Below are 27,939 nucleotides of genomic sequence, written 5' to 3'. Positions count from 1 at the left end.
TTGGTTATTTCTCTGTATCCTTGGATATTTCTATCAGTATTTTCTCCTTGAAAACTTATTTGGGGGAATTTGTATTTGCTTCTGCCAGTGCCCAAACACAGGCAATCGACAGCCAATTTAAATTTACAGCTTGATGTTTTTGCTTTTGACCACACAAGTGAGGTGATCTGGAGCTACATATCCACCCCAGGGCTGGCTTGTCATCACAACTTCTCACAAGTAGTTTCTTCTCCCAGCTCCTGGTTTACTCCTGTTTGATCACGGCAGGGGGTGTCTCTCCGTAAGCACCGGGCAGACGCAGGGCTTGAATTTCTGTTCTGCGAAGCCTGCCAAAGTTCATCTAGTTTGGCAAATGCTTTCAGTGTAAAAGCAGTTTGTGTTCAAGTTCCTCTCTGGGTTCACACTTTCAGCTAGATTTTAGTCTGATAATTCCTTCTTTGTTCTTCAGTACTTTTAAGAAAATTTATTATTATTATTATTCCTCATTTGTATTGTTTTCAGCGAATAGATTGCTCTGAATAGCCTGCCATATTTACCAGAAAGCGTTCTATGCTTTCAAGCTTCAAAAAATATTATTTATCTCTTATCTTCTCTCATTTCCTCTCTAGTTCTCTTTGTCTTGTGTACTTCAACCTGTTGAAAAGGTCTTTACTTTCATTTTAAAGGAGTTTTAAGAAAAGTCAGAGATAAAGTGCCTACAGACCACCATATTTAACCAGAAGTCTCCCATTAACGTCATTGTTATATAATTTTTACAAATAAAATAATAAAATTCTAGAGGCTGGACAGGATGCTTCTCTCTGGTCCTGTCACCTGATGGCTAAATTTCAACTTGGGGGAAGGAAATAGTTGTTCCACAAGATGAGCCCTTTACTAGAGAGTAGATACCCTTCCCTCCCTCTGTCTTATCAGCCTCAGTCTTCCTTGCTGGACTGACTGCACACACCACTGCTCGCACCACTCCTTCCCCCGCCCCTCACCATAATCAAGATTTGGGGGAATAAAGATTGCCTCCGTGGTTTAGATTGAAAAGATTTCCCAAGTGATTCTGATACGACTTCATCATTAATTAGAGAATCACTGGGGTAGCTTACATAGGTGAGAGGAAGATTTCTTGACTCTCAACTAAGTTAACTGAACCCTGTTATGTGCTCTGATCACCCCTGTGTTTCTCTGATTGAAAAACTCCACCTGTAAATATTGATTTTCCCAAGACCCCAAGTCTGGTCCACCCCCGGCCTTTTCTATGTCAATTGATGGCGATTCCTTCCGTTGTTCAGGCCACAATCCTTAGAGTGATTCTTAATTCCTGTCTTTATCTCATATCCCATTTCCAATTTGGGGGGAAACCTTTTGGGCTCTACCTTCAAAATATATCCAGAATCTGACCACTTTTCACCACTTACACCACCACCACCCTGGTCCAAACTACCCTCATCTCTTACACACTAACATGCTTTTTTTTTTTTTTTTTTAACCAAGCTGCTTTTATTTTATTTTAATGTCTATCTATTTGTTTATTTATGTATTTGGCTGCACAGGGTCTTCTAGTTGCAGCATGCGGGATCTTTAGTTGCGGCACACAGGATCTAGTTCCCTGACCAGGGATGGAACCTAGCCCCCTGCATTGGGAGCACAAAGTCTTAACCACTGGACCACCATGGAAGTCCCTTATTTTATTTTTGGCCATGCTGCTCAGCTTGAGAGATCTTATTTCCCCGACCAGGGATGAACCTGGGCCCTCGGCAGCCTGAGGAGTGTGGAGTCCTAACCACTGGACCACCAGGGAATTCCCTAACATGCATTGTTGCAATTACCTTCTAGCAGACTTCCTTGCTTCCATCCTTGCACCTTCGATTGATTACCAACACAGCAGCCAGAAGGGTTATTTTAAATATGTCTCGTAATGTCACTCTTCTGCCAGAAACCCTGCAATGGCTCCCTATTTCAAAGCAAAAGCCAAGCATACAAGACCCTGTAAGATCTGCACTCCCTGTCCCCTCAATCGTTTCCCACCACTCTCCCTTCACTCACACGCTCCAGCCACAGTTTTCTCCTCGCCGTTTTTCAGTAATACCAGTCAGATGTTCCCTCTTGCCTTGGATACTCTCCCAGATAGTCCACTGGCAAACCGTCTTGCCTCCTTCAGTTCTTTGTTCAGATCTCACTCTTGCACTGGTGTCCAACCTGGCCACCTCGTTAATGATGCAACCTGCTCCATCTTACCTTGCTCTACTTTTTTTTTGGGGGGGGATGTTATTCATCTTTTTATTGTTAAATTGTAAGAATTCATTATTTATTATGACTCCAAGTCCCTTCAGATATATGAGTTCCAAACATTTTCTTCCATTCTGTAGGTTGTCTTTTCCTTTTTTTTTTTTTTTTTTTTAATTTTTTTTGGCCGGGCAGCACGTGGGATCTTAGTTCCCCGACCAGGGATCAAACCCGCACCCTCTGTGTTGGCAGCACGGAGTCTTAACCACTAGACCGCCAGGGAAGTCCCCCCTTGCTCTACTTTTTTTTTTTCCCCACAGCCTTGTCCCATCTTCTAACACACTACGTAAGGTATGATCTCCCCTCGTTAGAATACAGCCTCCAAGAAGGCAATAATCAGGTTTGCTCACTGAGCCCAAGCACCTAGACCAGTGTCTGGCACCCAGCAGGCGCTCAATAAATGTTCAATTTAAACATTAAATGCTTGTATTCCTCGCAATACTACTACCACCGAGAAGTATAACTAACAACATCGGGTGGTTTTTGGACTCCCACTACCTTCGCCCACACCTAGGAGAGCAGCTACTTCGAATTGGAAACACGGAATTTTCAGTTCACCAAAGTTCTTTCTCTGCTCAGCTTCTCGAAAGTGTATGTCCCAGGCTCACGGTTTCCAACCTGGGCGAGGTCCCAGTCCCCAGCCCCAGGGTCACGCCAGTGATTGTACCCGACTCATCCAACCAACCAATCAAAAATCGCCGTCCTTTTTTTCTCTTGCCCCCGTAAAGGACTTCGCTTTCCGATTGGTTGTGCCAAGAAGGGCGGGACGAAGCAATTTTGGCAAGGGGGTGTTTTACTTTAGGGCGGTTGCCTAGGTCACCGCCCAGCTTTCCGGAAGCTGAGAAAAATGGGCGGAGCGAGGACACCCCGCCCCTATTCACGACCTGGCTTGGGATAGATTCGCAGCTTGAGGGCCACGCCCCTAACGCGGACTCGCACCGCGCCCCAAGCGGTCTGCTGCTCCGGGCCGGGTTACGAGGAGATCCTGAAGGCTCCTCCCTGGGAAGGGGACCCCAAAGGCCAGGACACCTGAGCCCCGCCACGAGTAATCGCCCCGGCCCGACGCAAGTAGAGGTGCCTCTGCCGGCAGGAACCCCTAAGATCACATTCATTCATGCTACAGTGCGAGACCGTAGGTCTGGATCCAGGTCCAGTAAATTCCGAAAAACCTGGCCGGGGCCGGCACCTCTTCTAAACCGCTGTTAAAAGAGGTTTTGGATTCTAGATGACCTCCAAGGAGCCTTCCCCGACTGACAGTCCCTATTCTTCATGGAAGTCTCTGGGCTCCAGCTTCCTCAAGTGTAAATGAATAGTGCCCCGCTATGGCAGTCACTTGCTGTTTGGCCTTAGACAAGTTATAACCTATTTCTAGTCCTGTTTCCTCATCTTGACGTGAAGGGACTGGACTAGATGTTCTCCAAGGTCCCTTCTAGTATTCCTTCCTAGCTATGAAACAGCCCAGGTAACACGTATAAAAGTTCTTCATAAATATTTGACCCGTTATATAAATTGTAAGCAATTTACGTCGCTATCTTCTCATCCTCCTTACTTTCTGTACCCAGCGGTTCCAGGACTGGAGGAAGAGTCTAGGGTGGCACCTAAAAATGAAATACGGACTGTCAACAGATATGGAAAAGGCTGACTGCCTGCCGCTCAGGAGATGATGCTGGAGAGGAGGGTGGAATAATCTTTAACCCCCTCATTTTACAGAAGAAAAAACTTTGAGAAGAGCTGAGTCAGGCTGCTAATGGGAAGAACCAGGTTTCCTGACTTGACTCCATGATTGGTCCCTTTACACTTTACAGTGTTGGCAAAGAGAAGGCATAACTGTGTTAAAACAGGTTAAAAAAATTGTTCACAGAAATAAAAGCAGACGATGTAATCTGCAGCACTTCCCACTTTCATTTACTTAGGATTCCTCTCCTCCTGACATTTGGGGTGACTTACAAAGAAGAAACAGAGCAATAAAAAATAAAACAGAAGCAAGTTATTTCCGTCTTCTGCTTTTCCTGTCACTTTTGTCTCCTTGGAAGAGCTTCTCAACTTCTAATGTTCCAAACCCACCTTTGTAAGACTCTTCAGTGGTCACCCACCCACCTCCCAAAAAAAAGGGAAAAAAAAAAAAGCCAACTAAAACCAAAACCAAAGTGGGCCATTTATACAAAATGTCCAGCCTAGGCAAATCTACAGAGACAGAAAGTACATTAGTGGTTGCCTAGAGTGGAGGGGGTGGGAGTGAAAGGGCAGGGGGGAAATTGGGAAGGGGGCGGACAAGAAGTGACTCCTGATAGATAGGATGTTTATTTGGGGAGTGATGAAAACGTTATAAAATTATGGTGATGGTTGCACAACTCTGTGATTAGACTAAAATTCACAGAATTGTCCACTTTAAGTGAAGTATACAGTATGTGAATTCTACCTCAATTAAGCTGTTATGACAAAAGAGGCATACCAAAAAGCAAAACTAAAACCAACCAACATGTGCCTTTGCTTCTTCCCTAGGTTCTGTGTGTTTAATCCTCTCACTCTTAGGGGATCTGGGCCATCTGGCCCTGCAGATGTTTCCTGAATCTCCAAATGTGTCACCTCCAGGGTTGCCTGCCTCCTGCTCCTGCCACCCCTTCACATTCTGCAAGGCTCCATGTACTAGAAGGAAGCATGCTAGTTCCCCTGACCACCTGCTCACCCCCCTCCTCTGCCACCTCATTTCTTGGCCACTCTGGATGGCGCTGGGATAAAGAAAGGAAGGACAGACAAGGCAGAATAGAGGTGAGTCTTGCAGGAGATGGGAGAAGTGAGAATCGATCTAGGGCAAAATGAGAAGAAACAAAGGGGAATGTTGAGAAGGAAAAGAATCAACTTCACTTTTTGTGTTTTCTTTTCCCCCTCCTGGAATACTTCAAGGATAGCAGATAGCACCTGAGTCGCTTTCCTTGGTCTAGGTTGTCTTCTTTCTAGAGTTCTTGAAGGCAGCAGCAGACAGGCAGTCGTTACACATCTGCTTCCTGTCAGTCTTTCACATGAAAGCTCATCTTAGAGAAGTCCCCGCCCAGCCTCCCTCTCCAAAACTGCAACAACTTCCCTGACCCGGACACTTCCTAGCCCCCTTCCCACTTTGTTATTTGGTTTTTCTGTCTTCCTTAGAATTTAACCTCTGTGAGGGCAGGACTTTTTATTTTTTTATCTGTTTGAGTCCCTGGGTCTGGCCCAATGTCCTCCTCAGTCTCAGATTTTTTTTTTTTTTCTTTTAAAAAATTGAGCTAAGGGACTTCCCTGGCCATCCAGTGGTTAAGACTCCACGCTTCCAATGCAGGGGGCATGGGTTCAATCCCTGGTTGGGGAACTAAGATCCCACATGCTGTGGTGAGGCCAAAAAAAAGAAGAAAAAGAAGAAAGAAAGAAAAAAAATTGAGTTAAAATACACACAACATAAAATTTACCATCTTAACCATTCTGAAATGTGCAGTTCTTTGGTGTTAAATAGAGCCTCAGATGTTTGGAAGGAGCAGAGTGCTAAGCTCAGAAGCCCTGCAATCAACCCACATGGACTTAGCTCCTGGCCAGCCTGTTACTATGTGGCCTTAGGTGAGTTACTCAGGCATTAGAGCCTTGGCCTTCTTTCTGTGAAGAGGAGATACTCACAGTATTGACGCCATGGCCCTGGAGAGGCTGGAAGGCCATGGGTGTGAAGCACGGGGCAGTGCCTGGCTCAGAGGGAGCCTCAGTACATATGAACCATTGTTGTTATTCTAGAGCTTGGAATTCAGAATCAGAATCAGGTTGGGTTTCACTCACAAGGTCACATGGATACAGCTCGGTCCTAGATGTAGCTTTAGCTGAATCCTGAGCAGAGCCTCCAGGTTGAGGGGTCTGTGAAGTGCTCCTGGCTTTCAGGACTGAGTAAGCCTCTGCTCTCTCTCCTCTGGGGCTGCCTCTCCATTCCTCTGGGGCTTGGGGGAGCAGGGGGTGCTGCTTCCAGCCATGGGACTGGACTGAAACTCGGTATTTATTGCTTGTCTGGGGCACCTCCTTATGGCACCTATTTCCTTAGCCATTACCACGTGTCTGCTATGTGCCGGGCACTGTAATGGTTGCTAGGGCAGTGCAAAGATAGATCCAATTTAGACCCCATCCTCGAAGATCTTACAGTTCAACCAGGAGGATAAGGCATGTGTGACTGGGCCATTTATCAGTTGATAGTTACTTATTGACTGCCTACCATGTGCAAGATGCTGTATAAGACACTGATTCAGGCACAGCCATAGAAATCCAGGGGAGGGAGAAATGATGGTGGTTTAGTCATACTCATCTAACCTAGTGCCTGGCTTCCAGAAATGCTGATGAGACGGATGGGGTTGGTTGGATGTTTGGTTGTCAGGGAAGGTTTCACAGAATAGGAGAACAAGCCGAGGACATTGCTGAATAGAATCTACTCACTGGAGAAGATACTGCAAAGATATGGTCCTCCGGTTCATCTGAGAGGCTGTGAGGCAATCTAGCTGGATGTGAGGGTTCCTGTAGGGCAAGTGGAAAATTCAAATGGAAATAGGGTCCAAGAAAGAAAAGGAAAAGCATGAAGGATGCTGGGAGCTTACTCTCTCTGTTGTCTTTACACAAAGGTCCCTCTGGGTTTACTTTCCATTTGAGTCCTTTTGATAGAAACCCAGGAGCCAAAACCTACTTCTCTATTCTAGGAAAAACATCAGTGCAAGCACAACAGCTGATCCTCAGGCTCAGAGACAGGGAGGATTCGGGAGTGGACGGGACTAGGGTGAACTGGGAAACACAGCCCTATCTAAAAGGGGGCAGCCACTGCTCGGTTCAAACTAGATGTTGGAGGCAAGAACCTGGGCCGACTGTTTCCAGCTCTTTTGATGGATCGAAAGCTGGAAACCTGTTTGGTTTTTTCTTTAATGGAAACTCCCAATGTTAAGTATCAACTCAAATTTTGTTAATTTTATTTCTTTTTTGGCCGTGCCACGCAGCGCATGGGATCCTAGTTCCCCGGCCAGGGATAGGACCTGTGCCCCCTGCATTGGAAGCACAGAGTCTTAACTACTGGACCGCCAGGGAAGTCCCAACTTGAATTTTGAAAAGAAACTCTGCGACCATTGAAACACATTTTCCAACTGTAGCTACCAGTCTATAACCTCTATTTAGGGAACCAAGAGAGATCAGATTAGAAAGATGGGCTGAAGTGAAGTTTCAAATGGCCTTGAATGCCATGCTTATAGAGGTCTGACTTGAGCCTATAGACTTCAGTTTAATAGACTAAAAGGGTTGTTTGAACAGGGGAGTGGCTTGATGCAAGGGTTTCGGGGCAACTGGAGTAAAGTGGGGAAGTGTGGCATATGAAATAACAGGGGAAGCAGTCAGGATTGAAGGTTACTGCAACAACGCAGGTTTGCAACAATTAAAGCTGAAAGATGGTGGCAGTGGGACTGGAAAGATAGGTTGGGAAAAAAAAAAAAAGGCAAAGACTAACAAGATGATAAGGAAAAGATGGGGGAAGCAGAGGGGGTGGCAGGAGAAAAGATAACTGGGAGTTCCAACTCGACTTAGAATGAACCAGCTCTCTCGCAAAGAGAAAAGGCCAACCAGCTTGGTTTCAGGCCTGCTGAGTTGAAAGAAGTTAGCCTGATGCTAACCCACCACCCGAATGCTGAGCCGGTAATGAGTCCGCGGGCCAGAGCACCGCGGCGCGGTCCTGGCTCCGCTCCTGGCCCCCTGAGGGTCTGGGACAAGCCCGTTTATAAATTGACTTTATAAATCAGTCGCCTACAAAATGGGGGTGATGCCGCCGGCTTCTCAGGGCGGTTGTGGGCGTTAAGCAGGAGGCGGACGGGGCCGCACTTGGGAGCGGGGAGGAACGAGCGAGCGCATTCTTACCCCGGGCTCTGGAACGTTCGAGGTCTTGGGGAGAGGCCGGCGAGGGCCCCGGCGGGCGACCGGGCTGCTGGCCCTTCCAGGAGAAACGGCCGCCCGCCCCGCGCCTCCCCCGACCAGCCTGCGGCGGAGAGACCACAAGCCTCCGGGGCGGCCAAGTTCAGGGGCACCATCCCCCCACTCCCTGCACCCCGGGGGGCCCCTGGTCTGCGCGGGCCGGCCCTCCCCTCCCCAGCTCAGTGCCCCCTTTCTGGAGCCCTGCCCCTCCTCCCGTCCGCAGCTCATCCTCTCCGCGGGGAGGCCCAGGCCGAGGCGGGGTCCGAGCGCCGCAGCCCGGAGCCAGCCCGCCCGATTCCCGAGTCCCGACACTGCCGGAAGCGCATTTTCCTCCCGCCCCCAACGCGGCCTCTCTAGGAACCCGGGGTGCGGGCTTCTCAGTGGGAATAACCCCTTCGGCCCCGGCAAGTGAAGTCGGCTTCTGGAGGAATTGGTACACTTGCTCCCTGAGAAGGGCTGAATTGCCTGGTGCTCACTCTGGGGGACGTTTTGATGATTCTGGTGCCTAGATCAGGAGGGCGAAGCCCAACTGCCTGTTTCTATCCCAGCTCGGCTGAGGTCATTTCACCTCTCTGAGCCTTGGCTTTCTTATCTGCAAACATAACCAAGCTAGCTCAAAGGCTTGCTGTAAGGATTCAATGAATTAATACATGTAAGCACTTAAAAGTGTGTTTGACACATAATAAGTGCTCAATAAATGCTAGCCAACGTCATTATTATTACTATTATTACTGCTGTCTTTTTAAAAAGGTCTGTCGGTAGAGGGTCAGTTTTGTGACACAAGAATAAGGAACACGGTAGAGACAATAGTAAGGGCTGCTATTGATTGAGGACCTTCTTGCTAGGTTACCTACAGACCTTATCTCTATGGCCTTAGGGCAATTCTGTGAAGGGAGTATTATTCTTTGTCCCATTTTATAGGTAACTGAGTGTATGTCAGAGTCTGATTTGAACTCAGATCCCTCTGATTCCAGGGCACATGCTCTTCTTCTCCACACTGTGTCTCTGATTTTGAAAACTTTTTCTGGGAATTCCAAACTAAAGCATCAAAACAGACATGGATGTCTAGTTAGTCCAGAGCTGAGGAGGCTGTGCAAAATCACCTAATTCCTCCGACAGGACAAAAGTCAATAATGAAGGGTACTGCCCCAGGATGGACACCATCCTTGCCTAAAGAAAAAGATCTTGTGACCTTAGAAAGAAGCAAGTTGCGCGGATTCCCCTGGAGGTCCACTGCAGGGGGTACTGTTCGATTCCTGGTGCCGGAACTGAGATCCCACATGCCATGTGGTGCGGCCAAAAAATAGGAGAAAAAAAAAGCAAGTTGTAGACGTCCAAAGAAAGAAAGGCATTGAGCATACATTTTAAGGATAAATTAAAACCATGTTTTTATGTGCAAAAACGATTACCATCCAGCCCGACCTTTCACACACCCTGTGGAAACCTCAGGGGCCAGTCTGACTGGCCATTTCTTCCTGCTTCAACTCCTCAGGGTCCCTCTGGGCAGTTTTCACTGGGCTCTAGCACTTAGTACTACTAAAGGTCCTTAGAGTGTGTGGAAGCCTGGAGAACATGGGCGGCTGTTCTTTCTTCCTTTCATGCTCTAGGGATTTAGCAACTAGACAGGCATGCAGGAGAGCAGCCCAGGAGAGGGTGGGCCTGGAAGCTGTGAGTGAAAGGGGTGAGAGGCAATGGGAGATGAGGAACAGGAGTTGGTGGGCATCAACTTTCTTCCCCTCCGCCTCCCCATGTCCTTAGCCACGCTGCTCCCTCTGCCTGGTTGAAGCTTTGAGACAGCTAGACATTGTCCATCCTGTCGCTTCTGCGAGAAAGTGTGGGGCTTTCCCAGGATCACTCCACAAGTTAATGGTTTAGTCAGGACTGCTTAGGACACGAATATCTCATTTAACATACCCAAGGCAGGAAAAGGAGCGTGAGGCCACACTGGTACAAAGACCATACACACTTTCTCCAGTAAGGAAAACCATGTCCATACAATACAGGGGAGATGTTTTCTAATAAGATTTCTTTTACATTTTTCCTTTTCACTTCTTTTTATATTTTGAAAAAAATTCAAATGGTATAAAAGTGCAAAGCCAGCCGGCCTCCTGCCTCTGACTGCCCCATCCCCTACCAACATCTGCTGAGGTGAGCATGTTACCAATTTCTTATGTATCTTTCTAGAGATACTTTATGCGTATGCAAGCATCTCCTTGTAGAAAAACATAAAAATGATAGCACACTGTAGATACTTGCTTTTCCCCTGGCTTTTTCACATAGCAACATTTTTTTTAAATAAATTTTTAAATTTTATTTATTTATTGTTTCTGGCTGCATCGAGTCTTCGTTGCTGTGCACGGGCTTTTTTCTCTGGTTGCGGCGAGTAGGGGCTACTCTTCGTTGCGGTTCGTGGGCTTCTCATTGCAGTGGCTTCTCTTGTTGCAGAGCACAGGCTCTAGGCGTGTAGGCTTCAGTAGTAGTGGCACGTGGGCTCAGTAGTTGTGGCGCATGGGCTTAGCTGCTCCGCAGCATACGGGATCTTCCTGGACCAGGGATCAAACCCCTGTCCCTGCACTGGTAGGCGGATTCTCAACCACTGCGCCACCAGGGAAGCCCTCACATAGCAACATATTTTGGAGAATGTTTTGAGTCAGTTTGTACATAACTAGTTCATTTATTTTCACAGCTGCTGAGTATACCATTATATGGATACACCATAATTTATTTAATCTGTTCCCCTATTGGTGGACATGTAGGTTATTCACAGTCTTTTGCTATAAAAACAACATTTCAGTGCATATGATTGTGCATACATCTTTGTGTGCACGTGTCACCAAGCCTGTAGGATCTAGAAGTGGAATTGTTGGGTCAAAGGGTGTGGGCATTTTGAATTTTGATCAGTGTAGCAAATTTTTCCTTCCTCCAAAGAGGCAGTGCAGATGTATCCTCCTATTAATCATGTTTGAGAGTGTCTGTTTCTCCACAAAGTATATAATCAGACTATTTATATTTGATAACTTCTTAGGTTAAAAACAGTGTTTCATGGTTGTTTTTATTTGCATTACAAGGGGTTTTTTTAATAAATTTATTTATTTTATTTATTTATTTTTGGCTGTGTTGGGCCTTTGTTGCTGAGCGCGGGCTTTCTCTAGTTGCAGCGAGCAGGGTCTAGTCTTCGTTGCAGTGCACATGCTTCTCATTGAGGTGGCTTCTCTTGTTGTGGAGCACGGGCTCTAGGTGAGCGGGCTTCAGTAGTTGTGGCATGCAGGCTCAGTAGTTGTGCCTCACGGGCTTATTTGCTCCGCGGCATGTAGGATCTTCCTGGACCAGGGATCGAACCTATGTCCTCTGCATTGGCAGGCGGATTCTTAACCACTGTGCCACCAGGGAAGTCCCTGAGGTTTGTTTTATAACCAACACTGGTGAGAGAAAATTGAAACCTGACATTGGAGGTGTGAGATTTTAAGAAAGCATCATGCTGCTTTGAACTAAGTCACATCTGATCTGACTTGGACGAAGAGAATGAGAAAATTTGCCAATGAGCTCTAAGCCACCTGACTCCTTGGAGAAGAGGTACAAAAGACAGACAAATGAAATCACGATTTTCAAAAAAGGGGAAAGATATCAGTAACACAAACCAACGGCCAGGAATCTTGATGTTTAACTCAGCTGGAATTCTAAACCAGACCATCAAATGGATGATTTGTGAGTACAATGGCATGGTGTAGGGAAGAGGAAGGACAGTGAGTCCTATCAGACTGCAGTAATCACAGCTTTTACCTAACAGGGTGACCTTGGGCAAGCTACTTCATATATCTCTGAACTTCTACTTCTTCAGCATAAAATAGGGACAGTAATAGCCATGTGCCAGAGTTATGGCAAAAACTAAAATAACTCTTGGAAAATGCTTGGCACAAAAGATATCAGTGGGAGTTCCCTGGCGGTCCAGTGGTTAGGACTTGGGGCTTTCACTGCCGTGGGCCTGGGTTCAATCCCTGGTCCGGGAACTAAGATCCCACAAGCTGCACAGTGTGGCTGGAAAAAAAAAAAAAAAAAAAAGATATTAGTTAAAACGGAAGGAAGGAGGTCAAACCTGAGCCCTCTGAGGTTATAGGCCCTAGACATCTGAGAAAAGGGGAAGAAAGCTGGACAGATGATCTGGAGATAGAACAGCTGTAAGCCAGAGCAGCTTGATTGCCCCTGTAAAAGGCAGTCTTTCTCCAAATCTAGTGATCAGATCTCAAGGGTGAAAAACCAGACAAACAAAACCTCCAAATACTATCCCCCTTAAAGCTTGAAACAAAACCATCTTCTTATCAGTTGGGTATTTCTAGGGCCACCATGTTTCATTCTTTGTGAATGGCCCCTGGAGATGACAAGGAAGAGATACTGTGTATCTAATCTACCAACCCCAGAAAGCCCAAAGACGCATGTTGTAGTTAATCCCCTTATTGGGATTATGACTGGGATGTGTAATTTGTAATAGTGTCTTTAAAACCGGCTGAAGTTATGGCAGCCATGCTGCTTATCATGCCCCGTCGGGGCTTTGTTTGCCATCTGTCTCTGTGTTGGACTGGATCCAGAATTAGGGGATGGGTTGAAGACATGGCCCTTGGCATCTCAAAATGTCATCTTGATGAGGACTCACAGGAGAACTTTCTCCCAAACCTCATGTGAGTTTTGTAACCAATATTTGCTTGGGCCTCTAGAAAGCTCAGCAAATCTGTAACCCACTTTTAGTAGTTGTAAACAGAGCTTTATATATATGTATTGTATACCAACCCTGGATTCATGTTATCATTTCACCCCTTATTTTCCCTTTGCCATTTTATTTTTTATCTTGATCGTGATACTCTACTACTGCTACTGTCAGTAATTATGGCCAGCGTTTTAGCGGCTGTGAGGCTTACTAGCTGCCAGGCACCTGTTGCAATGCTTCAAGTCTTTGTTGAAACCAAGCAAGGTACAAATAAAGAAACAAACACAACTGCCAGATTCCCTCATCTCCCTTATGGTACCAACTTAAAGGGGTCGTTTTAATATCTGAGGCCATAAATCTTAGAGAAAGGCTGCATATCTTTGACTTCATAGTTCTGCTTATGAACCTGTATTTGGAAATAAACAGACCTACAAAGCAAAACAAGAACCTCTCAGCAGTCAGAAGGCATCAGTCAGGGAATTCCCTGGTGGTCCAGTGGTTAGGACTCTGTGCTTCCACGGCAGGGGGCCTGGGTTTGATCCCTGGTCGGGGAGCTAAGAGCCCACAAGCCGCTCACTGTGGCCAAAAAAAGAAAAAGAAAAATGAGTCAAATTGAAGGAAAAATATCAAATAAATAATAGTACAGTGGGTACCCAGATGTGGCAAAGATGTTAAGTAGAACTTAGGAATCCCTGAGGTCAGACCCAGACAAAGGTGAGGGCAGTTATCTAGGAGACACTGTAGTCAGGGAAGGAAGAGGTAGGATTTAGCTGGATTTCAAAGGAGAGAAGCCCCAGTCTTAAAGCTGGGAAATCCAAGACCCCCAGATCCCAAGATTTCACAGTTGATCTGTGGCCTAGAACATGTTATCTGACTTGTTTGAAGTCCCATTCCCTTGTGAGTAAAAAGAGGATGATAATACTTGCCTCTCAAAGGTATCAGTAGAAACAAATGCCTTCATGTGAATGAAAGTGTAAGTTGTAAAATGCTTACTCAATGTGAGCTACTATCAGGGCCTAGATTTAAGTTGGCTGGTATTTGATCAGGACCCTGCAGACAGACCAGACTCAGCTACGTGGACAGGAGGAGGGGAAGCGCTTTAGAGGAGGGGGAGGGAGTCAGGACTTGGTGAAAGGCCCAGAAGCAGGACAGCCCTTACTCTGTCAGGGGATGGGTGGGGTGGAGCCCTTGGGTGGGGATTACCTGTGAGGGAGGCAGAAAGGCTGTGTTAGGATAGGGCCAGGCCCTCCAGGGGTTTGAACTTCACTGTTCTACAGGCACAGTTCTAGGTTCCTTGAGGGATGTCAATGGTGGAATCAGGCTTCAAGCTTTTGAGAGCTTCCCGATTTTTTTAAAAGCATTTTAATGTGTGTGACAATATAATACTCTCCTCCATCTGTCTTCAGCCTCCTTTCCCTTGCTTAGGCCCCAGTAGAGCATTTGTTCCCAGGGCTGACAGGAACCTCTCCAGAAGGTTAGTCCATGCGTCACATATGGGTAGGAAATCAGTTGAATCGACTTAATCTGACTTGGATTAGTACAAACCTGAAAAGGAAATCAACTTGTTTTTGAATCCCACAATCTCCACTCCTAACCTTATACTCTAAATATTTGCCATTCAAAAAGTGCTTGTTTTTTTTTTTTCTCTAAATTGGAAATCATCAAACAGAACAAAAGATTACAAAGCTAAATCTTGCTCTTACTTGAGATTCTCAGTTCTCCTCCCCAGAAGCAACTACTTCCAGATACTTATGCACACTCCCCAGAATAGTCAAGATATACACTAAAGTTATTCACAGAGTCGGACTCTTGCGGTTGGAGAACATCTGAGCGACCATGTCATTTTGCAGAGGTGGTAACTGAGGCCCTGAAAGCTTAGCGACTAGAGTTAGTTCAGATCATACCTTAATGCAAATATTTGGTTTCAACACAGTATACAAAGATTTTGTTTCTCTTCATTTGTATTATATATATATATATAATATACACATATATATAATATACACATTTACTTAATATATAAGTTAATTTTATTTATGCAATGATATATGTGGTCTTCAGTAGCTTAATCAAAGTTATTTTAACTTTATAAAAATAGAAAAGTTCTGTAATTTCCAAAAATTAAAAAAAACAAACCATCTCTGTTGAGAATGAGGACCATGGAGTCATTCTGAGGGCAAACACTGCAGTGCCTTTGGGGAGACCCATGGGCACCAGATGGGCGGGGAGAAGTGAAGGACACTGGAAGCAGGACAGCCGCCTGGAAAGTCACTGTGGTAATTCAGGAATGAGAACCAGGGGGCTGCAGTGGCCTGGGGCAGGGAGATGGAAGAGGTGGATGGACTCAGCAGGGGTGCCATAGGCCTGAGGACCTACTGGCTAAGGGGTACAGAAGATGGCACCCCCCAGGCTTGGTATTGTGTAGGGAAAAGGAGCCAGTGAATCTGGGATGAGGGCAAAGTGGATGGGTCTGTTCAGCAAATGGAGAGAAAGAGCTAAGGCTTTGAGGACGGGGCAGAGCTGGGCAGCTAACAGCTAAGGATTTGGAACTGACCACATGCAACAGGAGATTTCTGAGGAAGAGAATGTAAAGGAAGGACTTGGTTCTGAGCCTTAGGGGACATGGTGGTCGGGAGGCACCAGGAGGGAAGGACTTGTTGTGACAAGGCTTAGGAGCCACCATTGGCTCTTGAGCAGTTCCTGCGTCTGGAATCTCAGACTCTCAGAGGTGGAAGGGACCTTCCAGGTCCCCAGACCCAGCTCTTGTCCCACATTTGAGGACCACATTCCTGAATAGCAGCTCCCAATATTCCCTGTGGGCATGCACATCTCCAGGGAAGAAGGCCCCATCTGTTCCTGGTGGCAGCGTCTGGCAGCCTTTCTGCCTGTGGTTAGACAGCTGTCCTGGTGACAAGGTGCCTGGGGTGGTGAGGTGAGTGGCCTCCTCCGGCTTCACCTTCCCAGTCCTTGCATCATGCCCTGAGAGCGTCCCCATCCATAGAGCAGGGGATTGGAGTGTCTAGTCGTGGCCCCAAGTCCTCCCAGATTACTCAGGACATGGTTTCCAGACTCCTGGCTCTCCTGCCCACCAGGCTGAGGGCTGTGCCCTCTGATGAGGAAGACTGAGGCAGACCTGGCTAGAGCTGGTCAGCTCCAAATTCTTGCATCATCTCATTTAACCCTCCAGTCCCTTGGAAACCAAGGCTCATCCTCTTTCCAAAGAAGAGGAAGTTAAATCTCCAAGAGGCAAAGTGAGTTGCCCAAGATCATACTGGCAGTGAGGATGGAGCAGGGTTTGGATCAGGATCTACCTGAGGACCTCACTGCTCTCAAAGCAACCTGGGCCTCGGGGCACAAGGCCCTGTATTAAGGGGCCATGTGGGAGGCTCGTGAGCTGTGACCAAGAAGAACATGGCGGTGGGTTGTCCATGAAAGGCGGGGAGTCAATCCAATCCTCATCCTTCCAGGAATCCCCCTGCCAGGAGGGTCTCCTTCATGGCCACTGTGCCATCTGACTATAGGCAACAGGACAGCACACTGTCGTCTATAGTCAGAGCGCCCTTTGCCTCCCTAGAAGCAGGACAGGAAACTTTCTGGAAAATGGCTTGGCCCACCCGGAGTGCCCTGCCCTTCCCGATTCCTCTCCCCAGCTTCTGGAGCAAGATGAGGAGAGAATGGCGGGGCTGAGAGGCTTACCCTGTGGTCCCAGAAACACATACACACACAGACACGGACACACACACAGACACACATACACACACAGCCAACCTGAGCCCTGATGGTTCTGAAGTCAGCATGCCTGGGTTTGAATCCATCTCTGTCACTAGTAAGCTGTGTACAAGTGACTGACTCTATCCTCAAATAATAATTATATTGGTTTCATGAGCTCTTTTGAAGGTTCATGGAGTTACTACACGTAAACCCTTGGAACAGTGCCCAGCACGTAGTGAATAATCAAAGGAACTACGTCAGCAGACATCATCCTCCTATTTATTACTCTGAACCTGGTAGACACAGATCAAGGGGTACAGAATCAATAGCTACAGTTAAGTGGGTGTTGGAGCATCAACAGTGAAAGATGATTAATATACTGAAACCACCTTTCAGCCTCACGGTTGGGGAACACAAGAGGAGTGACAAGTACTGTGACAAACTGGAAAGCCAGTGCCTCTCTAAAGAAGGAAGCTACCGCCCAGCCAGTTGTTGCCATGTGAAAATTTGGGTGATGTTGCCACATCTTTGGATTTTCCAAAATTTGAATTTTTATATGAAATGTACCAATTTTTAAATGTGGCAATTAATTCAGTTTAAAAAAAACCCCAAAACCTTGTAGGCCAAATTCAACTCTTCTGTGAGCCTCCAGGGTACAGCTTTCCTGTTGACTTACTGCCCCAGGGCCAGGTCAGGCTTTTGCAGCCCTGGGAGGGCAGAAGAGAGCCCTGAGGGCCGGATCTGCCCACAAGCCTCTCTGATCCCAAGTCGGCCTCATTCTCACCTGTCCCTCAGAGCAAAGGGGAGAGTGGGGATGTCTGGGAACGAATGTGATTGTGCAGTGGAGGCTCTGCCCAACTCTGCCCCATCTGTCCAGCCTAGGGATTAATCCAGAAACAGATGGAAGAGGCAGGAGGATGACTTCATTCCACGCACTGAGCACCTACTACCTGCCAGTTACTGTTCTAGGTGCAGTGGAGACAGCAGTGATTACAAGAGGCCAGGCCCTTGCCCCGATGGAGCTGATCTTAACCCCTGTGTGTGCGGGAGGGGAAGGCAGTGCCAGAGGTGATACATGCTTCGAGAAACAGAGCAGGGGAAGGGGGACCAGGAGGAGCAAAGGCCCTGAGGCGAGACTGAGGTGTCAAAGGTGACAGAAGCCAAGGATCAGATGGAGATATGCCTGCTAGGGAAGGTGGAAGGAGACAGCTCTGATAAAGAGCAGAGGCAGGGCCAGCAGGGCCTCTTCGGCTGGTCACACTCTCTAAACCGCAGATGTAGGCCCAGAGGAGTTGCGTGCCCTTAGTAATTTCTGACAGTTTGTTCCTCCCCTCACTCCCTCACATCTCTGGACAGATAGCCCTTTTCACATTCTCTCTGTGAATGTGATTTGTAATTCCTTTGTGTTTATCACACACACACACAAACACACACAATCAAACCCCTTGAGTTCTTGAGGGTAGAGAGCCCAATTTTTGTTCAGCTCTGAGGTCTCCCTGCCGTTATGTTCCCCACAGTGCCCAGAAATAACAGGCTTCCATATACCAATGTGTTAAACTGAAATAATGGCATGGTCTTAAGCACGTTCCCTCACTTCTCACACCTTAGTTTCCTCTCCTGTAAAATGGGGATAATCATTGATTGTGGTGAGGAGGAAAAGAGAAAAAGGCTATAAAAACTGGGGGCCTAGAAAACCTGGACTTGAGGCCACCAGGGTTTCCCTCTTGCTCTGAGCTGGGTGCCACTGGAGCTACTGGGAAACGTTCTTGCCCTCCTCCCTCCTGCCACCACGGGGCCTCAGTTTCCTCCTCTGAAGGGAGCTAACTGGGGAAGAGGGGCCAGCACACACGTCCCAGTGAGGCTGGGGCTAGGGACACAGGCTGCCACAAATCTCTCCTGGCTGCGCTGGTCCCCTCAGCCCAAATGCTTGTTGCTGTGACTTCTTATTTCACCTAAGCCATTTTTGGTCTGTAGGATGTTCCGTCTCCAGGTCTGTCCTGCTAGCCCTGGCTCCCACCCCACAATCCAGGCATCCAGGACCCATGCCTGGGTCTGAGTCCCAACAAAGGCAGGCCCCGGAGACCAGCAGCCAACAAATCTGAGATAGGGCTTTCTGGGAGCGGCAGGCGGAGCCCCTGAGAAATGGAGGGTGGCCAGAAATCCGGAGCCCCTCACTGGTATATCTGGGTTCCCCCGAGAACTGGCTTCCACTGGAGACGGAGAGAGGGGCGTCGTCTCGGCCACCTCCCTGCTTCCCCGTCCTCTTTTTCTCCCAGGCTGTGGGAGGCAAAGGGTTAAATCCCATAGAGCTGATGCTCTGACTCCAGGCTAGAGGGGCCCGGGAAGCTGGGGTCACTTCCTGCTCCGTCCCAGTCACCCTGAACTGGTCCCCGGGTCCTCAGCCTGGGATCACCCCTTGAGAAGGACCCCAGAGTCCTCGGCATCTAGCCCGCCCCCCCGAGGCAGGGCATTCAAGGGGTTAAGTCCCCTGGGGCTGGATTCTGCCTTCCGGCCTTTCCCAGACCCCAGAGCCGTGAGTTGGGGGCGCCTGGGTTCCCGGGGGGTTGGCCCGGAGGGCCCGGGACGGCCGCCGGGGAACAATGGGGCGCGAGAGGCAGGGGCCGGGCGCGGGACTGAGCCCCCTCCCCCGCCCCCGGGCCGCCCGGGTTAGGGGTGGGGGCCGGGAAGGGGCCGTGAGGGCCGAGGATTCTGGGAAGAGCGCGAGGGTCTGGCTGTGGGGGAGGGGAGGGCGTGAGCATTCTGGGAAGAGGGAATTCGGCCTGGCGGGCCGGGGGCCGGGGCGCCGCGGGAGAGCCGGGAATCCTGGGTGCCCCGGGCGGGGGAGGGGAGGATGCCAGGCTCGGGGTTGGGAGCCGGAAGGAGGGTCGTGGGGACCGGCTGGAGCAGAAGTCCAGGGTCCGGGCTGGTGTGGGCGTCGGGGGGCCGGGGCCAGGGTGGCTGTATTCCCGCGGCTGCCTCCATGTCAGGGTCACCCTGGGCCGCTCTCCACACCTCTCTGTGAGGCAGCCTCCTCCTCTCCTTCCCTCCCTCCCTCCCTCCGCAGTGGGGCTGGCCTGAGGTCGAGGCCGCTGCAGGCCCAAGCACTTCTTGCCTCCCTCGGTCTCCCCACTTTCATACTCCATGTCGGCCTTGTCATTAACCCCTTCCCTTCTACCCTGGACCGCTGAGTTTGAATTTCTCGAGAGACGATCATGGTACATAAATTCTTACCTGTCCTCAGCAAACACAGCAGGCCTCTTCAACATAGTCAGGCAGCCCCCAGCTTGGCAGAAGTCCCTGCTTCCACCTTCCCAAAGACACTTACAGATGGGGGTGGGGGATTCTCATAGCCTAAGGAGCTGCGGAGATGAAGAAATTCATTTACTTCCTAACATCTAAGTCCTGTCTCTCCTACTGCTGTTTGGCAGGCTTCAGCTAGCTCCTGCTTCACTTTGGTCACCACGCTGCTGCCTTCTCACAAGTCCTTGCACCACCGCCCTCATACACACAGTGGTCATCCCACATGGCCACTCAAAGCCCAGGCCCTCCCCAGGGTCTCTCTTAAGGGTCTAAACTTTGTGGGGAGTTCTCCTCCTAGCACTTAGCTCCTGTGGCCCTGTTCCCTCATCATGGAATCATATCACTGTCTCTGAAGTGACAGCTGCCTATGTTTTACTCTGAACTCCTGCTCCTCTGCTGCCATCCCCTTTAAAGGCATTGGACCAAACAGGTTTTCTAGGAGCAAGGGGCATCTCATTCATTCATCTTTCGTTCATTCAAAATTTACTGAGCACTTATTACGTGTTAGGGATGGGATACAGCAGTAACAAAAGATGGATTAGAAGAAGGGGTACCAGGATGGGAGTGGTAGTGGAAGGCTTCAGTGGGGCAGTACTCTGTTTCGAGTTCACAGCTACAGATTGTCAGGATCCAACCCCTCCTTTTACAGCCAGGGAAACCTCTTGATCCCAGGAATTTCTCCATCCCGTTCCCATGGCCAGCAGGCTCTGTCTGAGCTTCTTTCCCCAGCTGCCCACGTTTATGAGTTTCACATGACTTTCAAGGTCATTTCCCTCTCTTAGAGGCTGCGACAAGCCAGACACAGAGCCTGGCATATCTGGTCTTAGCTCTGCCACTTCCCAGCCTGTGACCTTGGAGAAATCTCCCTGGGCATTGATTTCCTCATCTGGAAAATGGACAACCTGATTCCTGGGTCTCCTCACAGGACTGTGGGGAGGATCGGGTGAGACAATGAGGACAGCACAGCAGGCACTGTGTCAGCTAGCTGTCAGCTGCCAGGTGGTCTCCACACACTCATCCCATCTCTCTTTTCCTTTCCAATTCCCTCTCAAGGTAGTTCCTGCAGAAGCCCCCGATGGCTTTAAACTGCCCCCTCTCCCTACCTCTGGCCCGAGCTTCGACCTTCTTTCTGTGCTTGGATAACGGGAAAGTGCCCCAGTCTTTTGGAGGGCCCTGTCCCCTCAGGGAAATCAGGGTGGTTACTTTCTTTTTTTAACTCTTTAAGTGTTCCAGGCAGTCTTGATTGTCTATGGGGCTCATAAGGAAAGTTTATTGGTCCCAATTAGCAGCCCCATTAAGGAGGAAAATTAGAGTCTTTAATGAACTTCCTCTGATTAGCAAAATAACAGGTTTCCCAGCCTCTGGGCATCAGAGGGGTAGGGTGAGAGCCTGCTTCCCCTGTGGGTGTCAGATAATACCTCCCCAGCCCCCAGTCTGGGTTCAAAGGGTTATGACTGATGAGCTTTTAATTACACTCTTAAATTCACCTACTTGCTTAGTTGTGATCTGAAGATCTGGAGCAGGAATCTGGCCTGCGGGGGCGGGGGGTGGGGAGGGGGGGTGGGCGCGGTGAGAACTGATGCCCAGAAAAATGGGGAGGTAGGAGACTGCAGTTCAGATCAGGAGAAATAGGGGCTGGGGGGTGGGCAGGTGGGGAAGTGGGGCTGGGGGAGTAAAGGAAGGCGGGAGGTCAGCTCCCATGGTGTGCTCTCTCCCCTCCCCTCCCCAGGGTCCCTGGAGCACTGGGCAGTCCTGAGTTCTGGGATGGAGCCCGAGGCAGCGCTGTGGGGCCCTGATCTGCAGGGTCCTGAGCTGAGCCCCGACGATGCTCATCGAGGTGAGGGACACAAGAAGGGACTGCGGTCCTGACAAGACAGTGGCCCCAGTTCAGGGAGGGGCGCAGACTCTGGGGGAAACCCAGGGGAGGGAAGTGACGCTCGGCCCGTGTTCTGAAAGGAAATGGGGGCTGGAGACTCCCTTTCTCTCTGTAGGTGCCGACAGTGGGAACGAAGAGGAGAGCCCTCAGCAGGAAAGTTCTGGGGAGGAGGTCATCTTGGGAGATCCAACTCAGAGTCCAGAATTCAAGGACCCACCAGAGATGCCCCTGGAGACACCCTCCCAGGATCCCTCAGTCCCCCAGGACCCCCCGGCCCCGCTGGGTCACTCCAACCCCTCAGACCACCAGACCCCTCTGGACCCCCCCACCCCCGAGGTAGTCCCGACTCCGTCTGACTGGACCAAGGCCTGTGAGGCCAGTTGGCAGTGGGGGACTCTGACCACCTGGAACAGCCCCCCGGTGGTCCCGGCCAACGAGCCCAGCCTGCGGGAGCTGGTGCAAGGCCGCCCTTCCGGGGCCGAGAAGCCCTACATCTGCAACGAGTGCGGCAAGAGCTTCAGCCAGTGGTCCAAGCTGCTGCGGCACCAGCGCATCCACACAGGCGAGCGGCCCAACACCTGCTCCGAGTGCGGCAAGAGCTTCACGCAGAGCTCACACCTGGTGCAGCACCAGCGCACGCACACGGGAGAGAAGCCCTACAAGTGCCCCGACTGCGGCAAGTGCTTCAGCTGGAGCTCCAACCTGGTGCAGCACCAGCGCACGCACACGGGCGAGAAGCCCTACAAGTGCACCGAGTGCGAGAAAGCCTTCACCCAGAGCACCAACCTCATCAAGCACCAGCGCTCTCACACGGGCGAGAAGCCGTACAAGTGCGGCGAGTGCCGGCGGGCTTTCTACCGCAGCTCGGACCTCATCCAGCACCAGGCCACCCACACGGGCGAGAAGCCCTACAAGTGCCCCGAGTGCGGCAAGCGCTTCGGCCAGAACCACAACCTCCTCAAGCACCAGAAGATCCACGCCGGCGAGAAGCCGTACCGCTGCACCGAGTGCGGCAAGAGCTTCATCCAGAGCTCGGAGCTGACCCAGCACCAGCGCACGCACACCGGAGAGAAGCCCTACGAGTGCCTGGAGTGCGGCAAGAGCTTCGGCCACAGCTCCACCCTCATCAAGCACCAGCGGACTCACCTGCGCGAGGACCCGTTCAAGTGCCCGGTGTGCGGCAAGACCTTCACGCTGAGCGCCACGCTGCTGCGGCACCAGCGCACGCACACGGGCGAGCGGCCCTACAAGTGCCCCGAGTGCGGCAAGAGCTTCAGCGTCAGCTCCAACCTCATCAATCACCAGCGCATCCACCGCGGCGAGCGGCCCTACATCTGTGCCGACTGCGGCAAGAGCTTCATCATGAGCTCCACCCTCATCCGCCACCAGCGCATCCACACCGGCGAGAAGCCCTACAAGTGCTCCGATTGCGGCAAGAGCTTCATCCGCAGCTCCCACCTCATCCAGCACCGGCGCACGCACACGGGCGAGAAGCCCTACAAGTGCCCCGAGTGCGGCAAGAGCTTCAGCCAGAGCTCGAACCTCATTACGCACGTGCGCACCCACATGGATGAGAACCTCTTCGTGTGCTCCGACTGCGGGAAGGCCTTCTTGGAGGCGCACGAGCTGGAGCAGCATCGGGTGATCCATGAAAGGGGCAAGACCCCCGCCCGAAGGGCTCAGGGCGACAGCCTCCTGGGGCTCGGGGACCCTGCCCTGCTGACCCCACCCCCCGGAGCCAAACCACACAAGTGTCTCGTCTGCGGAAAGGGGTTCAATGACGAGGGCATTTTCATGCAGCATCAGAGGATCCATATTGGAGAAAACCCCTACAAAAATTCAGATGGCCTCCCTGCACACCCCGCCCCCAAGCCGCCTCAGTTTCGAAACCCCAGGCTCCCTTTTGGAGGAAATTCCTATCCAGGTGCTGCGGAGGGCAGAGCTGACCCCCCAGGACAGCCCTTTAAAATGCCTGATGGGCAGGAGAGCTTCAGCCAAAGGCTGGGTCTGCTGTCCTCCAAGTCCTATATCTGTTCCCACTGTGGAGAAAGCTTTCTGGATCGCGCTGTGCTCCTCCAGCATCAGCTCACCCACGGCAACGAAAAGCCCTTTCTCTTTCCTGATTATAGGATTGGCCTAGGGGAAGGGGCAGGGCCCAGTCCCTTCCTAAGTGGAAAGCCCTTTAAATGCCCCGAATGCAAAAAAAGCTTTGGCCTCAGCTCCGAGCTGCTGCTGCACCAGAAAGTCCACGCCGGCGGGAAACCCCAGAAGGGTCCGGAGCTGGGGAAGAGCTCTTCGGTCCTCCTGGAGCACCTCAGGAGCCCGCTGGGGGCCAGACCCTACAGCTGCTCAGATTGTGGGGCCTCCTTCCTCGATCGCCTAGCCCTCATCCGGCACCAGGAGACCCATAGCCAAGAAAAGTCCCCCAAACCTGAGGACCCCCTCCCAGAGCCAGGCACCCTGTCCACAAGCCAGGAAAGTGAGGAGGAAGCCCCCGTCCCCACAGAGAGCAGCAGCCATGGGGAAGGCGGAAGCCCCAAAACCCTTTTGGAAGAAAAGCCCTATTTGTGCCCCGAGTGTGGAGACGGCTTCACAGAAGTCGCAGCCCTCCTCCTCCATAGGAGCTGCCACCCAGGGGTCACCCTGTGAAATGGGTCTGGAGACCAGGGGCCTCTCTCTCCTGAGAGGAACACTGGATCTCCCCAAAAATTATGTGGGGAAAGGAGGAAAACTCTATCAGATTGTAGAGAGGCAGAGGATAAAGAATGGTGGGTAAAAATAGTGCTTTTACATCAGTGATGAGAAACCCTTTAAAATTGTTGGTGGGAACCACTTATAAGGCAGTAGAGAAAAACTGTTGGGTTAGAAACCCTATAAATACGTAGGAAAAAAAAGCCCTTTAAGTCTGTAGCAGAAAAACCCTATAAACCATAGTGGATAAAAGCCCTATTAATTGTAGGAAGAGGTCCCAATATGTCTCTAGACAACCCTATAAAACTGTATTGAAATCCTTGTGAAACTATAGGGTCAAGGAAGTGCAGGGAATATGACAATGGCGTTGACTTGGGAGGAGTGACCCTTAGAAGGTGTAGAAGAACCTCCCATGAACTTGCTCCACAGCATTCTCTCCCCTTGGAGTATGGGAGGGAACCTCTCTCCCAGAGCCGTGGACAATTACACTGAGGAAACTGCTCGTCTGGGGAGGAGCGCGGGAATGGGGTGGAACCAGAAAAGGAAGAAAACAGGAGAAAAATAAGTGATGAGGAGCCCTCAGATCCACAGAGGAGAAATGACCCAGGAACTAGGAAGAGAAGGTGTAGCTCAGGACACTGGGGGCTCCTTGGGGTACGAGGGCAGTCTTAGATGATTGTGTGTGTGAAAGGAAGAGGCCCATGGAATTCCTAATCAGAAAGAACCCAAAAATGGGGAAGAAAAAAATATCCAGCCTTTTTAAAGGCTGAAGTTTGGGGTGCATAAAAGCTTTAAGTATAAGGAGACCAGAAAAATTAGGGAGGAAGAGTAGGGGGTTTGTTAGAGTGCTTTGAGGAAAGCAGACCAAGGTGGAGAAACTGTTCCGATGGAACCCAACAAACTCCAGGCTGCCCAGTCTTCCCTGTCTCCAGGAGCTTGTTAAACTGCAAGTACAAGCAGATCCCAGCTCAGGCCATCAGGGTTCCCCCCACCCCCAAAGCAGGCAGGACTCCCCTCTCCCCAGCCCAGCTGGGGACGTCTACTCTCAGAGGCCTCCAGGGATGGAGGGTCCCTCCTGCCACGTTCTCAGGTCTCACTGTCAGGAGGCTTCTCCTGAAATCTAACTGCCACCAGTCCTGCTGCAGTGGCAGCCCGTTTCCTCAAATTCTGTCCTCAGTCGGAGAGGGAGAACCGCTGCTAGTCGACCTCCAAAGAATAAAGCCCTTCAGAGACTCAAGGCCTGTGTGTGGTTAAATCCTCCCCAGACTTCTCTTCTCCAAGTCAAGAGAGCTATGTGTGGGCTCTCTGTGGCAACGAGGGACAGCAAGTTGACAGAATAGAGAGCTTTCATTAGCCAGCAACCTGATTTTAAACCTCACTCTTTCATCTGAGCTGTTAGCAAGGCTGCTGGCAGGACAAGCCAGCCTGCACACTGTGATGGGTGTCCAAACACCCCACAGACTGGACCGTGGGTCTCTGAAGAGTATATGGAGACCCGACCACCTGGCCACCTCACCCTGGTACCTGGAGCCCTCTGAGGTTGTTAACAACCCAGCCCGACTGTGGGCTTGCAAAGGGACAGATTCCACCCACTTGGCTCCTCTCCTCCTTAGCCAGAAACCTTCAGAGGGAAATGGAAGGATGAGAAACACACCCCCTGGCCAGGCTTGTCTCCAGTCCTCACACACCACACACAGTGACATACTTTCATTAACCCAGCCAAACCCGCTCACATGACTGCGAGTGTGTGGCAGGGGAAACAGACGGTTTTCTTCTAAAATGGTTGAAGAGAGAAAACTCTTGAAACATCCGTAACGAGAACCCCATCCCCTAACCCTGGATACCCTTAAAGAAGGAGAGGACTCCGTCCAGTGCTGGGTTCAAAGGAAGTGCCCACTGACCCCAAGCTGGCCCCAGTAACGCACTGTGGTCCTGAAGTAAGAGGACTGAGATGCCAGGTGAGGAGTCACATCCCTGGAGAGGGTGACCCAGCTTCCTACAAACCTGTGGAAGAGGCCTCTGATTCCACTACCTAAAAGTTCAAAAGGTGAAAGTCCTTCACCCTTCGTCTATCCTGTTCCCAAAGGGATGACCCTCAAATTCAAAGATCGAAATCTAGAACGCTGTAGGAGGAAAAAGGGAGGCCTGCTGGGGAGAAGGAAAAGGCAGGCCTTGGATGACTACGGGGAGACCCTTGTTAACACCTGCATAAAGCCCCACCCCACCCAAGTGCCAGGTCAGAGAGCACCACCGAGAGGGGAGAAGAAGGCTGCCTGCCTCTACTGACAGCATGGACCAAGATGGTGTCCCTCTGAGACTGAGGAAGAGGAGACGATTCTCCAAGCAGGTTTTTTTCCCTGTAAGATGGCAGCAAGAAAGAAACTTCAGTTGTAGAGACAAACCCCTTGTAAAGCTAGAAGCAGATCCTCTCAGAAACAGGTCTGAGGAATCTGTCTCCAGAAGGGTCCTGGAGAGCCCTTGGGGCTCCAGGGTCAGTCCAGGGGAAGATGGTCAGTGTGGTCAAAGGCCGACTGAAGGCCAATTGAGGACTAGGGTGTAGCATACGTAGTAGGATGCTCGCATGTTGTAGGGTGAGGGCCAGGGGTCTTGGCTCCGGTACTGAATGGATGATGTGGACACAATTAGTTGGGGTCTGGGGTTTCATAGCAAGAAAGGGGGCAGAGTCAGAGACCTTTGGGGTGTGACCTGTTCTCTGTTGCCCACCTCCCCAAACTCTTTTAGCTGGGTACTTTCCTCCCACAGCAAGCTACATCTTGGGAGGAACTAAGCAGGGAACCGGCTGGGGGAGGTGGCAGTGTCCAGAGTCCCTCTGACCAGCTCAGGCCAAGGCCCAGGGGTCGTGGCACTTTCCCACCAGAACTGGGTCTGGAAGGCAGAGTGTAGCCAAACCCTCCCGTTCAACTCCACGCAAGCCTGACTCTTAAGAAGTGCCCTCGTGGAGGAGTGCGACACAGGGTCACAGCGTCATTGGTGAAAGCAGAGGGGAGAGTAGAAACTGATCTGAGCTTAGGCTGAAACTTGAAACTGCTATGGATATGGAGGTCACAAGGGAGCATGGGCATGAATCCTGAATGGTGGGGCAACTCGAAACCATCACAACCAAGAGGTGGGTTCCATGGCACCCGCCCCTCAGGTGAGCAGCCCCGACTCCTTTGCCCCCGTGAGGGAAGCCCCACTCACCTGACTTGTCCCCCTGGAGTGAAGAGAGGCCCCACTTTTGAGTGTTGTGTGTCAATAACAGTGTTGTGTCACTGGTGGTCATGTTGATTAGTTGAAGAGAATAAAGGGAATAAGATTTCCCAGGTGTTTTCTGTCTTCTCTTTCAAGCCTAGAGCCGGCTGAGAGAGCCCGTCCTCTCCCAGGGCAGCTTCCATGTGTAACCTCAAAAGCTCAGCCCAACCCCAGGCCGCCCTTGCAACCCTCT

General features: G+C 50.5%; 2 protein-coding genes across 5 annotated transcripts; one reads left to right on the top strand and one right to left on the bottom strand.

Moving 5' to 3' along the window:
- Window positions 1–1,457: 1,457 nt before the first annotated feature.
- Window positions 1,458–14,108, bottom strand: LOC309613428 (uncharacterized protein). Of its 2 annotated transcripts, none has more exons than XM_082360238.1 (4): window positions 8,164–8,570; window positions 6,712–6,789; window positions 3,824–3,872; window positions 1,458–1,942 (listed from the first exon to the last, which is right to left on the bottom strand). In XM_082360238.1, exons 1-4 carry the CDS (start codon window positions 8,331–8,333, stop codon window positions 1,910–1,912), a joined length of 330 nt encoding a protein of 109 aa, XP_082216364.1. In that variant the 5' UTR covers window positions 8,334–8,570; the 3' UTR covers window positions 1,458–1,909. The 2 variants fall into 2 exon arrangements, 1 of the variants encoding a protein (XP_082216364.1); XR_014235719.1 differs by lacking the exons at window positions 1,458–1,942; window positions 3,824–3,872 and adding exons at window positions 4,154–5,632; window positions 13,345–14,108 and having other exon boundaries at window positions 8,164–12,252.
- Window positions 14,109–18,842: 4,734 nt separating this feature from the next.
- On the top strand, window positions 18,843–27,814 carry ZNF629 (zinc finger protein 629). Of its 3 annotated transcripts, none has more exons than XM_082360223.1 (3): window positions 18,843–19,160; window positions 21,657–21,764; window positions 21,900–27,814. In XM_082360223.1, the coding sequence occupies exons 2-3, from the start codon at window positions 21,753–21,755 to the stop codon at window positions 24,450–24,452; spliced, it is 2,565 nt and encodes an 854-aa protein (XP_082216349.1). In that variant the 5' UTR covers window positions 18,843–19,160; window positions 21,657–21,752; the 3' UTR covers window positions 24,453–27,814. The 3 variants fall into 3 exon arrangements, with proteins under 3 accessions (XP_082216349.1, XP_082216348.1, XP_082216350.1); XM_082360222.1 differs by having other exon boundaries at window positions 18,845–19,160; window positions 21,919–27,814; XM_082360224.1 differs by lacking the exon at window positions 21,657–21,764 and having other exon boundaries at window positions 18,846–19,160; window positions 21,919–27,814.
- Window positions 27,815–27,939: the final 125 nt, after the last annotated feature.

The sequence above is a fragment of the Balaenoptera borealis genome, assembly GCF_965194805.1.
Source record: "Balaenoptera borealis genome assembly, chromosome: 16".
Classification (NCBI taxonomy): Eukaryota; Metazoa; Chordata; class Mammalia; order Artiodactyla; family Balaenopteridae; genus Balaenoptera; species Balaenoptera borealis.
Note: the sequence above shows the minus strand (reverse complement) of the source record. Positions and strands in the feature narration are given on the sequence as shown.

Bases quoted from the DNA above. Each gene is read 5' to 3' on its own strand.
- LOC309613428 (XM_082360238.1), bottom strand. From the start codon at position 8,333: ATGGTGCCCCTGAACTTGGCCGCCCCGGAGGCTTGTGGTCTCTCCGCC. The intron at 3,873-6,711 runs GTGAGTAGATTC...TTTCATTTTTAG, and splicing joins TCTTTGCAGTATCTTCTCCA to GTGCCACCCTAGACTCTTCC. The intron at 1,943-3,823 runs GTAAGGAGGATG...GCTTTGAAATAG, and splicing joins GGAACCGCTGGGTACAGAAA to GGAGCCATTGCAGGGTTTCT.
- ZNF629 (XM_082360222.1), top strand. From the start codon at position 21,692: ATGGAGCCCGAGGCAGCGCTGTGGGGCCCTGATCTGCAGGGTCCTGAG. The intron at 21,765-21,918 runs GTGAGGGACACA...TTCTCTCTGTAG, and splicing joins CCCCGACGATGCTCATCGAG to GTGCCGACAGTGGGAACGAA.